This window comes from Corvus kubaryi, unplaced genomic scaffold (assembly GCF_017639235.1).
Source record: "Corvus kubaryi isolate FWS band 111438036 unplaced genomic scaffold, C.kubaryi_AGA036_p1.0 129, whole genome shotgun sequence".
NCBI lineage: Eukaryota > Metazoa > Chordata > Aves > Passeriformes > Corvidae > Corvus > Corvus kubaryi.
In genome coordinates, this window is record NW_024580664.1 from 2816840 (window position 1) to 2831941 (window position 15102).

Genomic DNA, 15102 nt, shown 5'->3' on the forward strand with positions numbered 1-15102 from the left:
CTTTGTATAGGGTGTGCAGAGGGAGTTTGAGGTGATCATGGGGATTTCTTAACTGTAAAACTGGAATGGAGTTGAGAGGAAACCAAAACCAACTGGGGCTCAAGCAACTTCAGAAACATGAAGGTCACAGAATTAATAAAAAAAATTATTTGTTTTTCATATTAGATAAAATAGTAAGAGATGTAGTAAAACAAACTAAATTCAAGCTAAGTTTCAGTGGGTGCTTTGTATCATACTTGCAGAATGAGAAATTTGGCATGGCTTCTTATGGATAATGCAAAAAATGCAAAAAATGGTCTGTCTTCAAATGCAGATGTGCAAGGCTTACGTAGTCTTACAGACCATTATTCAAAGAGCATCACAAAATACCAATTCTCACTATTGTAAGGGGCAATGTATAAGGTTTGCTACCACATGGACTTTTGAAAGCCCTATGTATGTGTCCTTGCTGTGTGGCTGACTTTGTCTGTGTTATGTACTCTAACAACAACAACAGAAAGTATTATCAAGATATGGGTGAATGTGTAAACAACCTCAATAAATATGTATAAATTGCCCTCAGGTAGCAGTGACAGTAAATATACCAACTTCAGTTCAAAGAGATTTTAAATATTTATGTGTATCAACCACTACACATAAATCTAAGTGAAGTCTTAAAAGCCTCTCACTTGTCCTACATCTTAAAAAAAAATATGAAAAAAGTGAAAGTAACTCCAAATCCAACACAAGTCATTGAATGATAACAGATGTAGCTTCATAAACCTGGAGCTAGTATTTAGAAGGGAAAAAGTAATTTACTAAATTCTGGTCTTTCACTTTTATTTTCACAAGGCAAAAGTTAGTGATATTAGGTTTTTTTGAATCTAAACAATTATTCTAAGAACTTTATATTAATAAAAGGATAAAATAAAAGTCTTGCAATTTTAAGAGTTAATATTTTGTTATTTTATTTTATTTCTCTTTAACACTGAATACCTAAATAATTTGTTACTATTCTGTTTGTGTCTTTTGGATTTTAATTACAAACCCAAAATTTACTATGGCTATACCTGTCAGTAGGCAAAAAAGGAGAACAACCTACAGTGTTCTTTAAAAGCACCCAAGAGCTCCTGAACTTGAAAAACAAGCTCTTGATAATTCCTGTGACCTCTTCTCAAGAATCAAATAACATATCTGCTAGAGTCAGGATTAAGGATGCTGTCCTTAAGCTACACTTCCTTTACAAGCACATAAAGAGGATTTGTCTAAAAGCAGATTGCCATGTGTTCCAATGAACATCCCAGCTCATGGAAAGACACTTGATACTTCTTAGGGCAGAGAGTCATCATACAGAGTAACATTTTTAAGTTAAGGAAAGTCAATTACACACAAATACAAAACTGTAACGCTCTTTCTATTTTACTTTCTATTTTACAACAAAGGAACTAGTGATTTTAAGTAAAAACATATAAATAGAGCAAAATTCATCATCAAGACAAGTGCAAGGTGCTGCACATGAGACGATGTACCCACAGAGCCCAGTGCAGGCTCAGACCTGTGTGCCAGGGAAACAACCTTGTGGAAAAGGACCTGGGGGTCTGGATGGACATCAGGCTGAACAGGACTTGGCAGTGCACCACTGCAGCAAGGAAGGCAAAGCAGATCCTGGGTTGCACCCACAGGGGCATTGCTGGCAGGGACAGAAACTTGATCATCCCACTCTGCTTGGTGCTTCTCAGGCCACACCTGAGTATTGTGTCTACTTCTGCTCCCAGCAATTCAAAAATCTGTGGACTACTGGAGAGCATCCAAATTGAGGTCATAAGGATGATCAAAGGTCTCAAGAACACACGCTATGAAGAAAGACTGAAGGATGGAGTTTTTTCTGCCTAGAGAAGCTCACGGGGGACCTCATTGCAGTATTGCAGTACTTAAAGAGTGACTACAAAGATGGAGGCTGGTTCTTCACAGGAAGACAAAGGGCAACAAATTTAATTTGTACCAGGAGAGCTTTCATCTTGATATAGGGAACTTTTGCACAGTGAGAACAACCAATCACTGGAAAAACCTCTCCTCAGGGAGTTCCCATTGCTGGATGTTTTCAAGATGATGTTGGACAGGGTGTTAGATTATCTCATCACGGTTCCCTTTACCACGAAAGGTTGGACCAGATGCTCTTTCAAGGGCCCTTCCACCTGGTCCTGTTCTATGGTTCTGTGATTCTATAAAGGTGTGTGCTATATTACACAGACTTCAGTAAAACAAAAGCTGGTCAGGGACAAAGAATTCCAGTAGTACTGCTTTCCATACTGTTTATAATAAAAGTGTTAATTACAGCATGCTTAGAACAACTTTCTACATGAAGGAAGGTTGTAGCCAGTTGGGTATTGATCTCATCTCCCAGACAACCAGGGACAGGATGAGAGGACTTACTCTTAAACTGCGCCAGTGGAGGTTTAGGCTGGGTATCAGGCAGAACTTTTTTTTGTTTCACAGAAAGGGTGATTAGACATTGGAATGGGCTGCCCAGGGAGGTGGTGGAGTCACCATCCCTGAAGGTATTTAAGGAAAGGCGGGACATGGAACCTAGACCCACCGTCTAGTCTATATCGTGTTCAGTCATAGGTTGAACTGGGCGATCTCAGGTCTTTTCCAACCTAATTGCTTCTGTGATTCGATAACAGTAAAATAATGATGATGGAATTTAGAGTTGTCTCCCTTTTCATTTTGTCCCATTCTTACACAGCCCAGGCCCGCGTTGCTGCGCACTTCTCAGTGTGACGGCCACTCATCACGTTTCTCCCGAGGCGCGGGGTTCCCGCACGGCAGCATCCCGAGCCGGCAGGGACACCCGAAGCAGGGCGCTCTGTAACTAAACCACCGCCACACCGCACTCTCGCCCTAACAGCCCCGTCCCGTCCCGTCCCGTCCCGTCCCGTCCCGTCCCGTCCCGTCCCGTCCCGTCCCCAGCGGTCGGTGCCGCCCCCGCGGGGCTGACGGCGGCCAGGGAAGCATCTGCCCGCGCGGGCGAGGCGTGCGGCCGGCCCGGGCGCTGTCCGCGATGACGCCGTGTCCCCTCCCCGCCCACCCGTGTGACGAGCGCTGCCGGGTCACGCCCGGCCAATGGCTCCCACAGCTCCGCCAGCGTCACCGGCAGGGCGCGCGCCCCACGGCAGAGGCGGAGCGCTGCCGGCACTCCCGCGTCCCGCCGGGCCCCGCGCGCGCTGCTCCTCCGCTCTATGGTCACCGTAGAGATCCACGGCGGTGGCGGATCAATACTGGGACGGCGGCGGCCGTGGCGCCGTGGGGAACATGGCGACGCTGGTGCTGGATAACGGCGCCTACAACGCCAAGATCGGCTACAGCCACGCGAACGTCAGGTGAGAGGACGGGACAGGGCGAGGGCGGGCGTTCGGCGTCCCCTCGCGGCTTCTCCGCCGCTGCCGCTCCCCGCCGGCCCCGCGCCCCTCGGCCGCCCACCGGCACAGCGCGCCTGCGCTCGCCGCCGAGAGGCGCGGCCTGGCCCCGCCCCGCCCCTGCGGCGGCTGCGGGCCCCGCCCCTGCGGCGCGCGCCTCCGTGCCCCGGTGTGTCGCGCTGTCCCGCGGTGTTGCACTGTGTCACACCGTGTCACACCGTGTCACACCGTGCCCCACTGTGTTGCACTATGTCACACCGTGTCACACCGTGTCACACCGTGTCACACCGTGCCCCACCGGCCGGGGTGGGCGGAGAACCCCTGGCGCTCTTCTTAATGTGCAGGGGGCAGGGGGTGGTGGTTGCAGCTCAGCGAAGTGTATGGCGGAGGTGGGGGTGGTGGTTGGTTTTCCAAAAGGTGTCTCCTCTGCACTGGAGTTGTCAGAAATTAAAGCTTTCCCTCCTGACTAGTTCCAGTTAATGGACTAAAGCCAAAATACAGCAGCAAAAAATATTATTGAAAGTACACTTGTTTGTGAAAGTGGAGTGAAGAAAGCGAATGTGCCTCACACCATGTTTAATAGGAGACTTCCCAATCTTTCCCAGCGTTATTCCCAACTGTCAGTTCAGATCAAAGACTGCACGCCTGAAAACCTTTACAGCAAATCAACTGGATGAAATTAAGGATCCCTCTGGCCTTTTTTATATTCTTCCCTTTCAGAAAGTAAGTAAGATATCCTCAGTTTAACATTACAGCCAAATGTAAATTGTTCTAAGGAATACTTTTCATACCACATGTCCCAACTGCAGGGTTGTATGTAGTGTCATAAAAGAATCAGTCAGCAGTGTGAAGTTTAACAGTCATAGAATCGTTTAGGTTGAAAAAGACCTTTATGATCATCAAGTCCAACAGTTAACCCTGCACTGTCCAGTCCATCACTTAGCCATGTCCTTAAGTGTCACATCTGCATATCTTCTAAATACCTGCAGGGGTGGTGACTCTGCCAGTTCCCTGGGCAGCCTGTGCCAAGTGCTTGACAGCCCTGTTGGTGAGAAAATGTTTCCAATCTAAAACTCCCCCGTGCAACTTGAGGCCATTCCCTCTGGTCCTGTCACTTGTTACCTGGAAGAAGAGACTGACCACCACCTCACTGCAACCTCCTTTCAGCTCACTGTAGAGAGTGATAAGGTCCACCTTGAGCCTCCTTTTCTCCAGGCTAGACAGTCTCCCTCAGATGATCCTCACAGGATTTGTTCTCTGAACCTTTCACCAGCTGTTGCCCTTCTCTGGACTTGCTTCAGTCCCTCAATGTCTTGTTGTGAGGGTCCCAAAACTGAAAGTAGGATTCGAGGGGTGGCCTCACCAGTGCCAAGTACAGGAGGGCAATCACTACCCTGGTTCTGCTGGCCACACTATTGCTGATACAGGCCAGGATACCATTGGCCTTCTTGGCCATCTGAGCACACCTGGCTCATGTTCAGCTGCTGTCAACCAGGAACGTCAGGTCCTTTTCCACTGGGCAACTTCCCAGCCACTCTGCCCCAAGCCCATAGTGCTGCATGGTGTTGTTGTGACCCAAGTGCAGGACCCAGCACTTGGCCTTGCTGAACATCATAAGATTGTCCTCAGTCCATCAATCCAGCCTGTCCAGCAATCTTTATGGAGCTTTCCTACCCTCCAGCAGATCAACAGTCCTACCCAACTTTGTGCTTTCTGTGAACTTACTGATGGTACACCCAATCCCCTTGTCCAGACTGTTGATAACAGGGACCCCAATACTGAGCGCTGGGGAATACCACTGGTGAGGGGATGCCAACTGGATGTAGCACCATTCACCACCACTCTCTGACCTGGACACTGAGCCAGTCTTTTACCCAGCAAAGAGTTCACCCATCCAAGGCATGGGCAGCCAGCTTCTCCAGGAGAATGCTGTGGGAAATGGTGTCAGGGACTTGACTGACTTTACTAAAATGTCCAGGTAGACAACATTCACATCCATTCCCTCCTCACTCAGTGGGTCACCTTGTCATACAAGGAGAACAAGTTAGTCAAGCTTTAATAAACACGTGCTGACTGGACCTTATCACTTGTTTGTCCTCTACATGCTGGGTGATGGCACTCCAAGTAATCTGCTCCATAACCTTCCCTGGCACTGAGGAACACTGACAAGCTTCTGACAAAAAGAATAATGTATACAGAAAACACAATGTAAATTGGTTTTGTAGTGCAGTAATCAACATATCAATGGAGAGTATTTGTGACATACCTTAATCCTATGTAACGTTTACTCCTTAGCGTAAAAATGTAAATTTAGACATTTTAACTCTCAAATTTTTATATTATTGGTGTCAATTATTTGTTGTTCAACTTTTTTTTAAAGTATGATTTTATTTTTTCTAAACAGTGTAAATATGTTTCTAAATTCCTACAGGGTTACTTGGTGAACTGGGATGTTCAGAGACAGGTTTGGGATTATCTCTTTGGAAAAGAAATGTATCAAGTAAGAGCCTTTTCTTAATTACATATTTTGTGTAGATTAAATACTGACTAATGGAATTAACAAATATTAAGTAGGACGGGTGATCTTACTGTTCTCTTTGAAAATGCCTTCAATTAGAAATCATAGGAATTTGTGTTTTTGAAAGCGTTTTTGAGTTCTGGTGTAGAATTTAAAAAACATTTAAATTTTTTAGTCTTGTATGTATGTACTGTTACTGAGTGCAGCTCCCATAAGAAATTTGTATCAATATGATTAAGAATTCAAGTTAATAAAAAATAATCACAGACAGATACAATGTAGTTAAGAGATCAAGAAATAGTTAGTGTAAAAGGGAGGGATGAGCTGGGTCAGTAGGCCAAAATACATACACATTTAGTAATCATCTTTGGCTAGCCATTTCCTACCCATGAATAACTTAAAGGTATAAAATATAAATATCTGATACTTTATTTTTCATATCACACAAGCTGGATTTAGCACCGGAAGTGTATTAAGACTTTCCTTTATTTTTTTCTTTTAAAAATGTTATGTTCTCTGGAAATTCTTGGGTTTTTTCTAGCACCTACATACTGAGAATGAAAGTAATGCCTCAAATTAGCTTAGTCTCTGTACACAAAAATATAGAGAGCTGGGTTTTGATACATAAATTTCATTGTAGTTTTGGAACTGTATTCAATGTAGTCATGGATTTGAGGTGGTTTTTTTTTAATTCATTAATGAAGACTACAGAGAGATAGGGCTGGTAATATTTTTAGGGCCATATCCAGCTATGATTGAAGTAACCCTATGAAGTCCTCTCTAAAGGAGTGTTTCAGATACTGATAAACATGGAAAGTCCAGGATCTTTTGCTGGCCTCGGTGGAGGTCACTGGGAACTTTATTACAGGTTCTTCACTGTACAGGACTTTGGTTATTAGACGAGTAATTTCGTGGTGCAAGTGCTGAGCTGTCAAGGAGACTTTCTGTATTTGACAGGATTAGTGTAACGTATTTTACATTAGAATTGTAGTGTTCCTTTGTGGTGTCTCTTTAAAATGCTGGATTACAATCTGTAAGGATGGGAACAGAATCAGGATATGCATGAAAGTGTTCCCTTCTATTATGTATTTTACCCATTAATTAGATAAACTTGTATCACTGCTTATGAAGCCTTTAAAAAAGCGAAAACATTCTAAGTTTAGCTTCTACAAACAGATATGGCAAGTAGTAATCATGTCTTCAGATTTACATGATCTTCCACTGCTGCTAAAGGTGGTAAGGGATTATTAATTTCTAAGTTTTATGCAATGACAATCATAATGTGTTTTTCATAGGTGGATTTTGTAGATACCAATATTATTATTACCGAACCTTATTTTAACTTCAGTTCAATACAAGAGTCTATGAATGAAATTCTATTTGAAGAATATCAATTTCAAGCAGTTCTTAGAGTAAATGGTGAGTATATCTCCTTCTAGTTTTCATTTTTGTATTTTGAAGCATAACCCTTTAAATAAATGAATAAACAAGCACACATGCACACATATATATACATAGTAAAAAAATTACTTCAGTTGCTTCCTGGCTCTTGAGTAAAAGCAGATTAAACATTTTAAAAATTACTTCTTTTATAAATTCCATCTGTACTCTTGTACTACTTTCTAAAGAGTGTCATGGTATATAGTTACAGGAAATTTGAGGACAGTAAGGATGACAGAAATAACAGATGGATTTTGAAATGGGACAGCATTTTAAAAAAATCTGCCAGAAATTTGCATGAAGTCTTTGATAGCTTTCCATTTTTTGGGGGGTAGGATTGGTTTTTTGTTTAGTTTTGTTATGTGTTAGCAAATAAAACGCAGTGTTACAATCCTGAAATGTATCTGACAGGGAATGTGTAAACAACAATACTCCCCCTCTGAACGATAACTGGACATAGGATACTCCTTTAGATAAGTTTGATAAGTTTGTAGCGTGATCAGTGTGCTTGGACTTCAGGGGAAACTGAACATGGACTGTAATTCCTGAAAAAGATCAAATGGGGCCATATACAACAGTTTTAACCACTGTCAAAATTAATTCAGGCGTTGGCCATAGTATTTTGTATTGAGGTCTTGAAAGTCTGTCAAAGGCATTTAAAATATGAAGCAAGTACACCTTCATATCACTGTAAATTCTAAATGTTCATATAAAAATGGAATTAAATTTCTTGTATTTCAGCTGGGGCTCTTAGTGCACACAGGTATTTCCGGGATAATCCATCTGAGCTGTGTTGTATCATTGTGGATAGCGGATACTCTTTTACCCACATTGTACCTTATTGCAGAAGTAAGAAGAAGAAAGAGGCAATCATCAGGTATACTGATATATACAATATATGTTTTCTAGAAAACTGTTTGCTGTGCCTGAAGTTAATGACAGAATTCCTCATGTTACTCTTTTTCTGTAGGATTAATGTTGGAGGGAAACTCTTAACCAACCATCTAAAGGAGATCATCTCTTACAGGTAAAGCATGCTAATTTTTTCACTCTAAAACTTGGTATGAATGTGGGGTGTTCTTACTGGTTCTGTGAATTTTAGATTAATTGCTGTTTAAAGGAGAAGGGAATTTTTTGTCTGTTATTATCTGATAGCTACCATCTTGACCTTAAGATCAAGATGAATTAAGAAGAATTTAAACCCTTTCAGGAATTAGGCTGTTATTTTTCAAAGTGCCAGTGCTTTTGAAGTTGCTGAGGTTACCTGTGTGTTCACAATTACACAATTCTTAACATATTTTCTGAGGTGTCTCAGTAGATCATCAGTCATTTTGCTGACTGATTGTATCAATACTGCAAATAAAATGCAGTAGGATCAACCTTTCATTAGGATCCTTTAGCTTGGAACTTTTTCTAGGTAAAGGTCCTTGCTGAGAGAGCTAATTGCAGGAGTACAGCTATGTTTGTTAGCAAGACAATGGGCAAATGGAGGTTAATCTATTTACTGAACTCTGAAACAGGAAAATACTAAGCTCCAGTAGGCCAGGAGTGCTTTTGTAAATTGAATACAAGTTTAGGTATTGAGACAGTAGCTTCCTGTGGCTGGAAAACAATGGTTGCTCAATTCCAGTGGAAAACTGCACAGGAAATGGAACACTCAATTATTCTCAAACTTCTGTGGTTTTGGTTTTTGTTGTTCACAGGCAGCTACATGTTATGGATGAAACACACGTAATTAATCAAGTGAAAGAAGATGTGTGTTATGTTTCTCAAGACTTCTACAAAGACATGGACATTGCCAAGTATGTATACAATGGTACTAAACGTAAAAGTTGGTACTTCTGAATAATCTGTTTGTACAAACAAATAAAACTATACTCTTAATCAGAAAATTTCCCAGTTAAAGAAGTCTTGTCAGTATAAATAGCTGGAATTTAGAACTTGTTCTTTATTCTGTTGAATTTTACATTCTTTTTCAGATTGAAAGGAGAGGAAAATACTGTAATGGTGGATTATGTTTTGCCAGACTTCAGCACAATCAAAAAGGGATTTTGCAAGGTAATGATAGGTTTGAAGTTTTTGGGACTGTTCCCCTGCACAAGTCTATTGGAGAGGTTAGAAATACTCCCTTTTTTCTAATGCTGTATTGTAACATCTTTCTGTGCTATGCATTAATTGGTAAAGTTTCTCCTTAGTAAGTTGGGATGAAAACAAAATGCTGTTTTCCCAGCATAGCATTTTATGTTCTATTGTTCAACAATTGTCACTTTGTCTGTTTGTGCTCTGTCCTACAACTTACCCATATCAGTATTTGGGTTTTTTAACCTTAAGTTATGAAATGTTTTCTCTGCTTTGATGTTTTTTTAAAGTTTCTCTCAATTAGATTTAAATAACCTAATAGGTTGAAGGTTCAAAGTCATGTTATAGAAGAGCCTGAAATACCAATGAAGACGATTTAGCAGTTTTATCTCATTTACTGACCCAGACATAGTTTTGAAAGCAGTCCTATATTTTAAGGCCACTCTCAGGCATACCAGTTTTATTTTGCTTTGGACGAAACTACAGTTGGTAAGAGCAAAGTCACTTCAGATTTAATACCAGAGAATGCATTATTCTTAAAAGATTTGCTGATAGATAATATGACAGTGTAGCATACACTGCCTACCTCTGCAGGACATGAAATAGATTAGCTGAATATTCTAGAATGTGATTTCTTTTCTTAAGCAGTGGGTACTATTTATGTCTTTAATTTAGCCAAGGGAAGAGATGGTGTTAAGTGGAAAATACAAGACTGGTGAACAAATACTTCGTCTAACAAATGAAAGATTTGCAGTTCCAGAAATACTTTTCCATCCTTCGGATATTGGCATTCAAGAGATGGGAATTCCTGAAGCCATTGTTTATTCTATTCAGAATTTACCTGAAGGTATATCCTGAAAGTATTTTGAAAAGGACAGGCTGGGGTGGGAGAAGGAGGGATGTTGTGATGGGTTGGTTTAGTTTGGTGTGAAACTGACCAAAATTCAGTAATTTAAGCATCAAAGAATAAAATCTTTCTGACTGCTGTTTGTCAGAAGTAATACTAAGGCTTTCGTTTCATAGATTATGTAGAGGGGATTATTGTTATTATTACAAAGAAGACTTTCATAGGTTTTATGATACCATGTAAGTATGGCAGCATTTAGGCTATTAATGTATTCTTAAAAACCCTGTGTCACTTAAAATCCCTTTTGAAAGGGGAATAGTGTTGGCAAACATGAAATTTAATAGACAATATAAGAAAACAGCAGTTACCAAAACCAAAATCTGAAATCAGGAAGAACACAGGGTGATTTAACTAATACGCTTATTAGATGATCATAAATTTTTTGTATGCATATTTCTTACTTCTGTTCTAATTCATAACAAAATTGGAAAAAACACCACCTTTAATCTTTAGATACATGTTCAGTCTCTAACTACCTATTTACTTAATTATTTTACAGAAATGCAGCCTCATTTCTTCAAGAACATAGTTCTGACTGGGGGAAACACCCTTTTTCCAGGCTTCAGAGATCGGGTTTATTCTGAAGTTCGATGTCTAACTCCTACTGACTATGATGTTTCCGTTGTTCTTCCTGAGAAGTGAGTTCTAAGCTCCTAAATAAAAGGGAGTTTATCTTTCTAGTGGAACAAACAGTGAAGTAGGGTTCCTTCTGCTGATTAAAAAGATAGATTGAGTAAAGGCATTCATTTAAATATTAAGTGAACAAAAATTGTGCACGAAGAATGTTTTAAATCAGTGTATTTTCAGACAAACCAAATAAATTAGAAATCACCTGCTTGTTCTGCACGTAAGCTAATAAAGTTGAGGAAGTGTTTTTAGGGTCAGCCTTTTTATTGTAAACAGATAAATAAGACTGTATTGTCATTAGGTGGAGCTTAGTCTTTTACTTAGAAGAATTGACAGCAGCGTCCGAATGCTTTCATGTCATTAATGTGCCACTTCGGGGATTAGGAAGGGGTAACATTTTTGCAGGAGTGGAGACAAAACAAGTATAATTTGAATGCACAAAAAAAAGATCTACTTTTAAAAAAGTTGTTAAGGAGTATTTTTAAATACTATTAAAGAATTATGATCTGTGCAAAGTAAATACAAAGACATACCCATGTTGTTCCCTCTTCACACCTGCCTTCAAAGAGGCCCTTTTTTAAAAACCAAGTCAACTAGTCCTGCTAAAATTTCAATCTTTGTCTCATAACTTCTCTGGAGTGGAATGGTTTGATTTAGCAATCAAAAATGTAGTTTTAAATAGGTATGGCTAAATAAAAGTCCTGGAAATCATCACTGCATACTTCTATTTTACATGATTTTATAGATGAGTAACAATAACTTTATTCATTTTCCAGCCCTATTACTTATTCTTGGGAAGGTGGGAAGCTCATTTCTGAAAATGATGATTTTGAAGACATGATAGTAACTAGAGAAGACTATGAAGAACATGGACACAATATCTGTGAAGAGAAATTTGATATATAGGTAGCATAGTTGAATATGTTGTTATTCCATTGATTTACTTAAGAATGGAATTCTTTGTACTACAACCTCTCTTCCATCAGCTAGGATTGTGTTTTAGCTTTCCTGTATTGAATTGGGTTGAGAAAAAATAATTTTAATAGTTTAGAAATAAAGTTTTACAAGTGTAATACTATGAAATAATATGTTCATTGTGATTTCATTATGTTCTCATCTTTTCTGATAGCTTCATTTTATTTTTATTGCAGAAAACCTCAGTGCATGAGGCAATAAAAATATCAAATGCTTGTACTGGTGTGATGCTAATACATAGTGAGAAGAAATGATTTTGGTTTTTTTCTTTCAAAATTAACATTATTTTAACTTATGCCTGCAACTAAAAGGGCATTAAACACATCTCAAACGGAGCCTTTGATGTTGCCTCTCCTGAAAAGAAATAAATGAATTTTTTTTTTGCTTATTTTAGTGAGTAGCTATGAGAGAAATATACTTGAAATGTGACCACTGCTATTGACAATACACTTAGGCTTTGAGAAAACAGTAATTTGAACATTCCGTTTTTCTAAAGGGTTTTTAGTTTATTAGGTTGTGGGGTTTTTTGTTTGTTTTTTGTTTTAAACAACGGCTGAGCAAATAAGCTTCCTGTCACTCCCCTCACCTTTCTGAAAAAAGGTGCCACAAAGGTGAACAAAACCTGCAGCTGTGTCCTGGGTGATGATCCACGCATCCTAGATCAACACAAATACCCCAGTACTTGTTATTTCTGGCAGCAAAAGCTCTGTTACTCTGCCATCAGTCTGTACAGCACGGCATGCAGGAGAGGGAAGAGCAACAGCCTGGGCTACAGAGAGAAGGCTGGGAGGGCCAGGCTCATTAGGGGTGCCCCAGCTGGCTTGCTTGATAGCTGGGACAGAGATGGGCACTTGGACAGGGTGGATAATGGACACACTGGTGCTGACACTGACCTTGACCGGGCTGCAGGAAAATTGCCTTTGGAGTAGGTCTGGTGATACTTGGTGGTCTCAGATTTGCAGAGGAATATCCTGTTGTGTCTCATACTCCCTGTCATGTCCGCCCTAACATAAAACCAGTAAGTATTCATACACAGTGCACTTACCTGGCTACCTTCCTTAAGGGCAACATCAAAGAGTAGCCAGTGCTTCAGAGAATGGGAGATAATCTTTCTTCTTAAATATGATCTTTTTTACTTGGACTGCCAGCTCATGGTTGATTTCCTCCATGTGCCAGTTTGGTCAAATTTAGAAATATATCCTCTGAGAGAAGGCACAACCACCCCTCCCCCACCAGGTTCGGGAAAAATAAATTTTCCTTGAAGGAAAGAGACAAAAACTATTTATTTAACAAACACACAGGAAAAGGATGATAATGCCAAATAATAAAACCCCTTGCCCTACTGAGAGAAACCTGGGAAGATTTCAGAGTCCTTCCGTAGTCTCTCTCTCCCCCTCCTTGGAGCTGAGACGGGGTGGTGAGCCCACCTCCAGGGCCAAGGCCTTGGTGGAAAGTCCTCCCAATGTATTCTGATGTTGAAACAGTCCAGCAGAGAAAAAAAGGAAAAAAAAACCAAAGTCCCAGGAAAATGAAAGTTCAATTCTCCGAAGGAAAACGAGCTGAGGAAAAAACTGCCGAAAGCTGGCTGGAAAGGAAAGCAAGCCGGGTGCTTCCCTTCCCTCCTGCTCTCCTGCTGCAGCTGAAAAAAAAAGTCTCTATCTCTGTGTGACTTTGAACAAGCTACAAACTGCTTTGAAAAAGTGTTGCTCAGTTTTTCCTTCCCCCTCTCAGGCTTGGTTTAAAGGCATAGAAAGGTACACAAATTAATTTCTGGGCATAGGGCAGCGAGACGGGATACACATCATAAAGTCACCCCGAGACACTCTATAACCTGCTGAAAGGAATGAAAGGGGTACCTTCCTCCTGCTGTTAGCAGCTACGTGAGCCACAGAGGAGGCAGCTAGGGTGTGAAGGCATGAGACCAGCACCTACAAATTGTTGGACAGAGATTATATGACTTTGCGTAGGACATGAGTAATTCTGGTACACTGTTACTTTGATAGCCATGTGGAGAAGTCCTTGTGTCCAAGCTCTCGTTTTTTTAATGAACTGCTTCATGAAAATATCAGCATGCTTTAGCTGGGACTTAAAGAAACATATTCATTGTTCCCATGAAAGCACTAATGGAACTTTTTCCTTGGTAGGAGCAAACATGAATGCTCTATGAATAGAAGCAAGCCTCCTTTAAAGGTGGCATCATCACTTGTGCTTTGATAGGAATGTACTGAAAAGTCAAATCTTACCAAATCAACTAAACTCTTCACTCTGAAAATTTTCTACTTCAAACAAATTCATACTGACAATTAATATGATAGCTCTATGCTAGAAATCATAAACAGAAATGAGTGACAGGTCCCAAGTTTCCCTACCACATGATTCTGTGTCAAATACTGTGAAAAATATGTGACAGAACTTTCTTAAGTCCAATAAAATTTTTATCATTTTGGAATTTGATTGAAAACCAGTAGTCTCTAGTTCACCAAACCTGTTCTGTTCAGTGGGCCCTTAGATGTAAAATAACAGGCTTCTGTCAACAGAAGATTAAAGGTTAGTAGATCCTCTTGTCAGAGTATGTGACAGAGTATGTTTTGAGCTCTTCCTTTCCTTTACAGAACTAGATCAATCTTAACTTCTTGTCCCATGAACTGAAGGGAACCACATGACAGCTATAAACTACTGCTTGGAACACTTCCTTACTGTTTAATACCTGATTCTACACCCCTTGAGCTGCCTCTTCCTTATGAACACACTATGAAATGATAAGACTCATCACTTTTTATACAATTCTTTATTATCTTTAAATTAGCACAAGAAAGTTCTGATCAAGTCACAAAGTGCAAGTTTGTTTTTTAAAAACACAGTTTTCCCCAAAGCAATTCCCAGCCTGTGTAGCCTACAAATGACCCTGTTATCACCCCTCCCTGTTAACCAGGTTTAGTATTTTGAGTAAGATGCAGTAAAGGGACTAAGGACAGAAAGAGAGAAAGAGAGAGAGATTAGTTGTTTTTTTCCTAAAACCCCTTTCTTCCACTACTCAACACCAGAAGCACTTGGTCAGGAAATACTTTCCTGTGTACAATTCCCAATAAGCTGCTTCTGTATATGCTCCCTCTTCTAGGAGAATGATCAAAACCCCACACACAGCTAGAAAAATAATACAT

At 40.3% G+C, this 15102-nt stretch overlaps 1 protein-coding gene across 1 annotated transcript; it reads left to right on the top strand.

The window, feature by feature from the left end:
• Nucleotides 1-3127: 3127 nt before the first annotated feature.
• ACTR6 (actin related protein 6) lies at nt 3128-12160 on the top strand. Its single transcript, XM_042026595.1, has 11 exons — nt 3128-3359; nt 4001-4118; nt 5827-5895; nt 7209-7332; nt 8095-8230; nt 8324-8380; nt 9057-9155; nt 9333-9411; nt 10108-10279; nt 10839-10977; nt 11743-12160. Exons 1-11 carry the CDS (start codon nt 3292-3294, stop codon nt 11870-11872), a joined length of 1191 nt encoding a protein of 396 aa, XP_041882529.1. The 5' UTR covers nt 3128-3291; the 3' UTR covers nt 11873-12160.
• The last annotated feature ends 2942 nt before the right edge of the window (nt 12161-15102 follow it).

Excerpts from the sequence above, each read along its gene's own strand:
- ACTR6 (XM_042026595.1), top strand. The coding sequence starts at position 3,292 with ATGGCGACGCTGGTGCTGGATAACGGCGCCTACAACGCCAAGATCGGC. Across the intron at positions 3,360-4,000 it reads TACAGCCACGCGAACGTCAG|CGTTATTCCCAACTGTCAGT; the intron begins GTGAGAGGACGG and ends AATCTTTCCCAG. Across the intron at positions 10,978-11,742 it reads TCCGTTGTTCTTCCTGAGAA|CCCTATTACTTATTCTTGGG; the intron begins GTGAGTTCTAAG and ends TTCATTTTCCAG.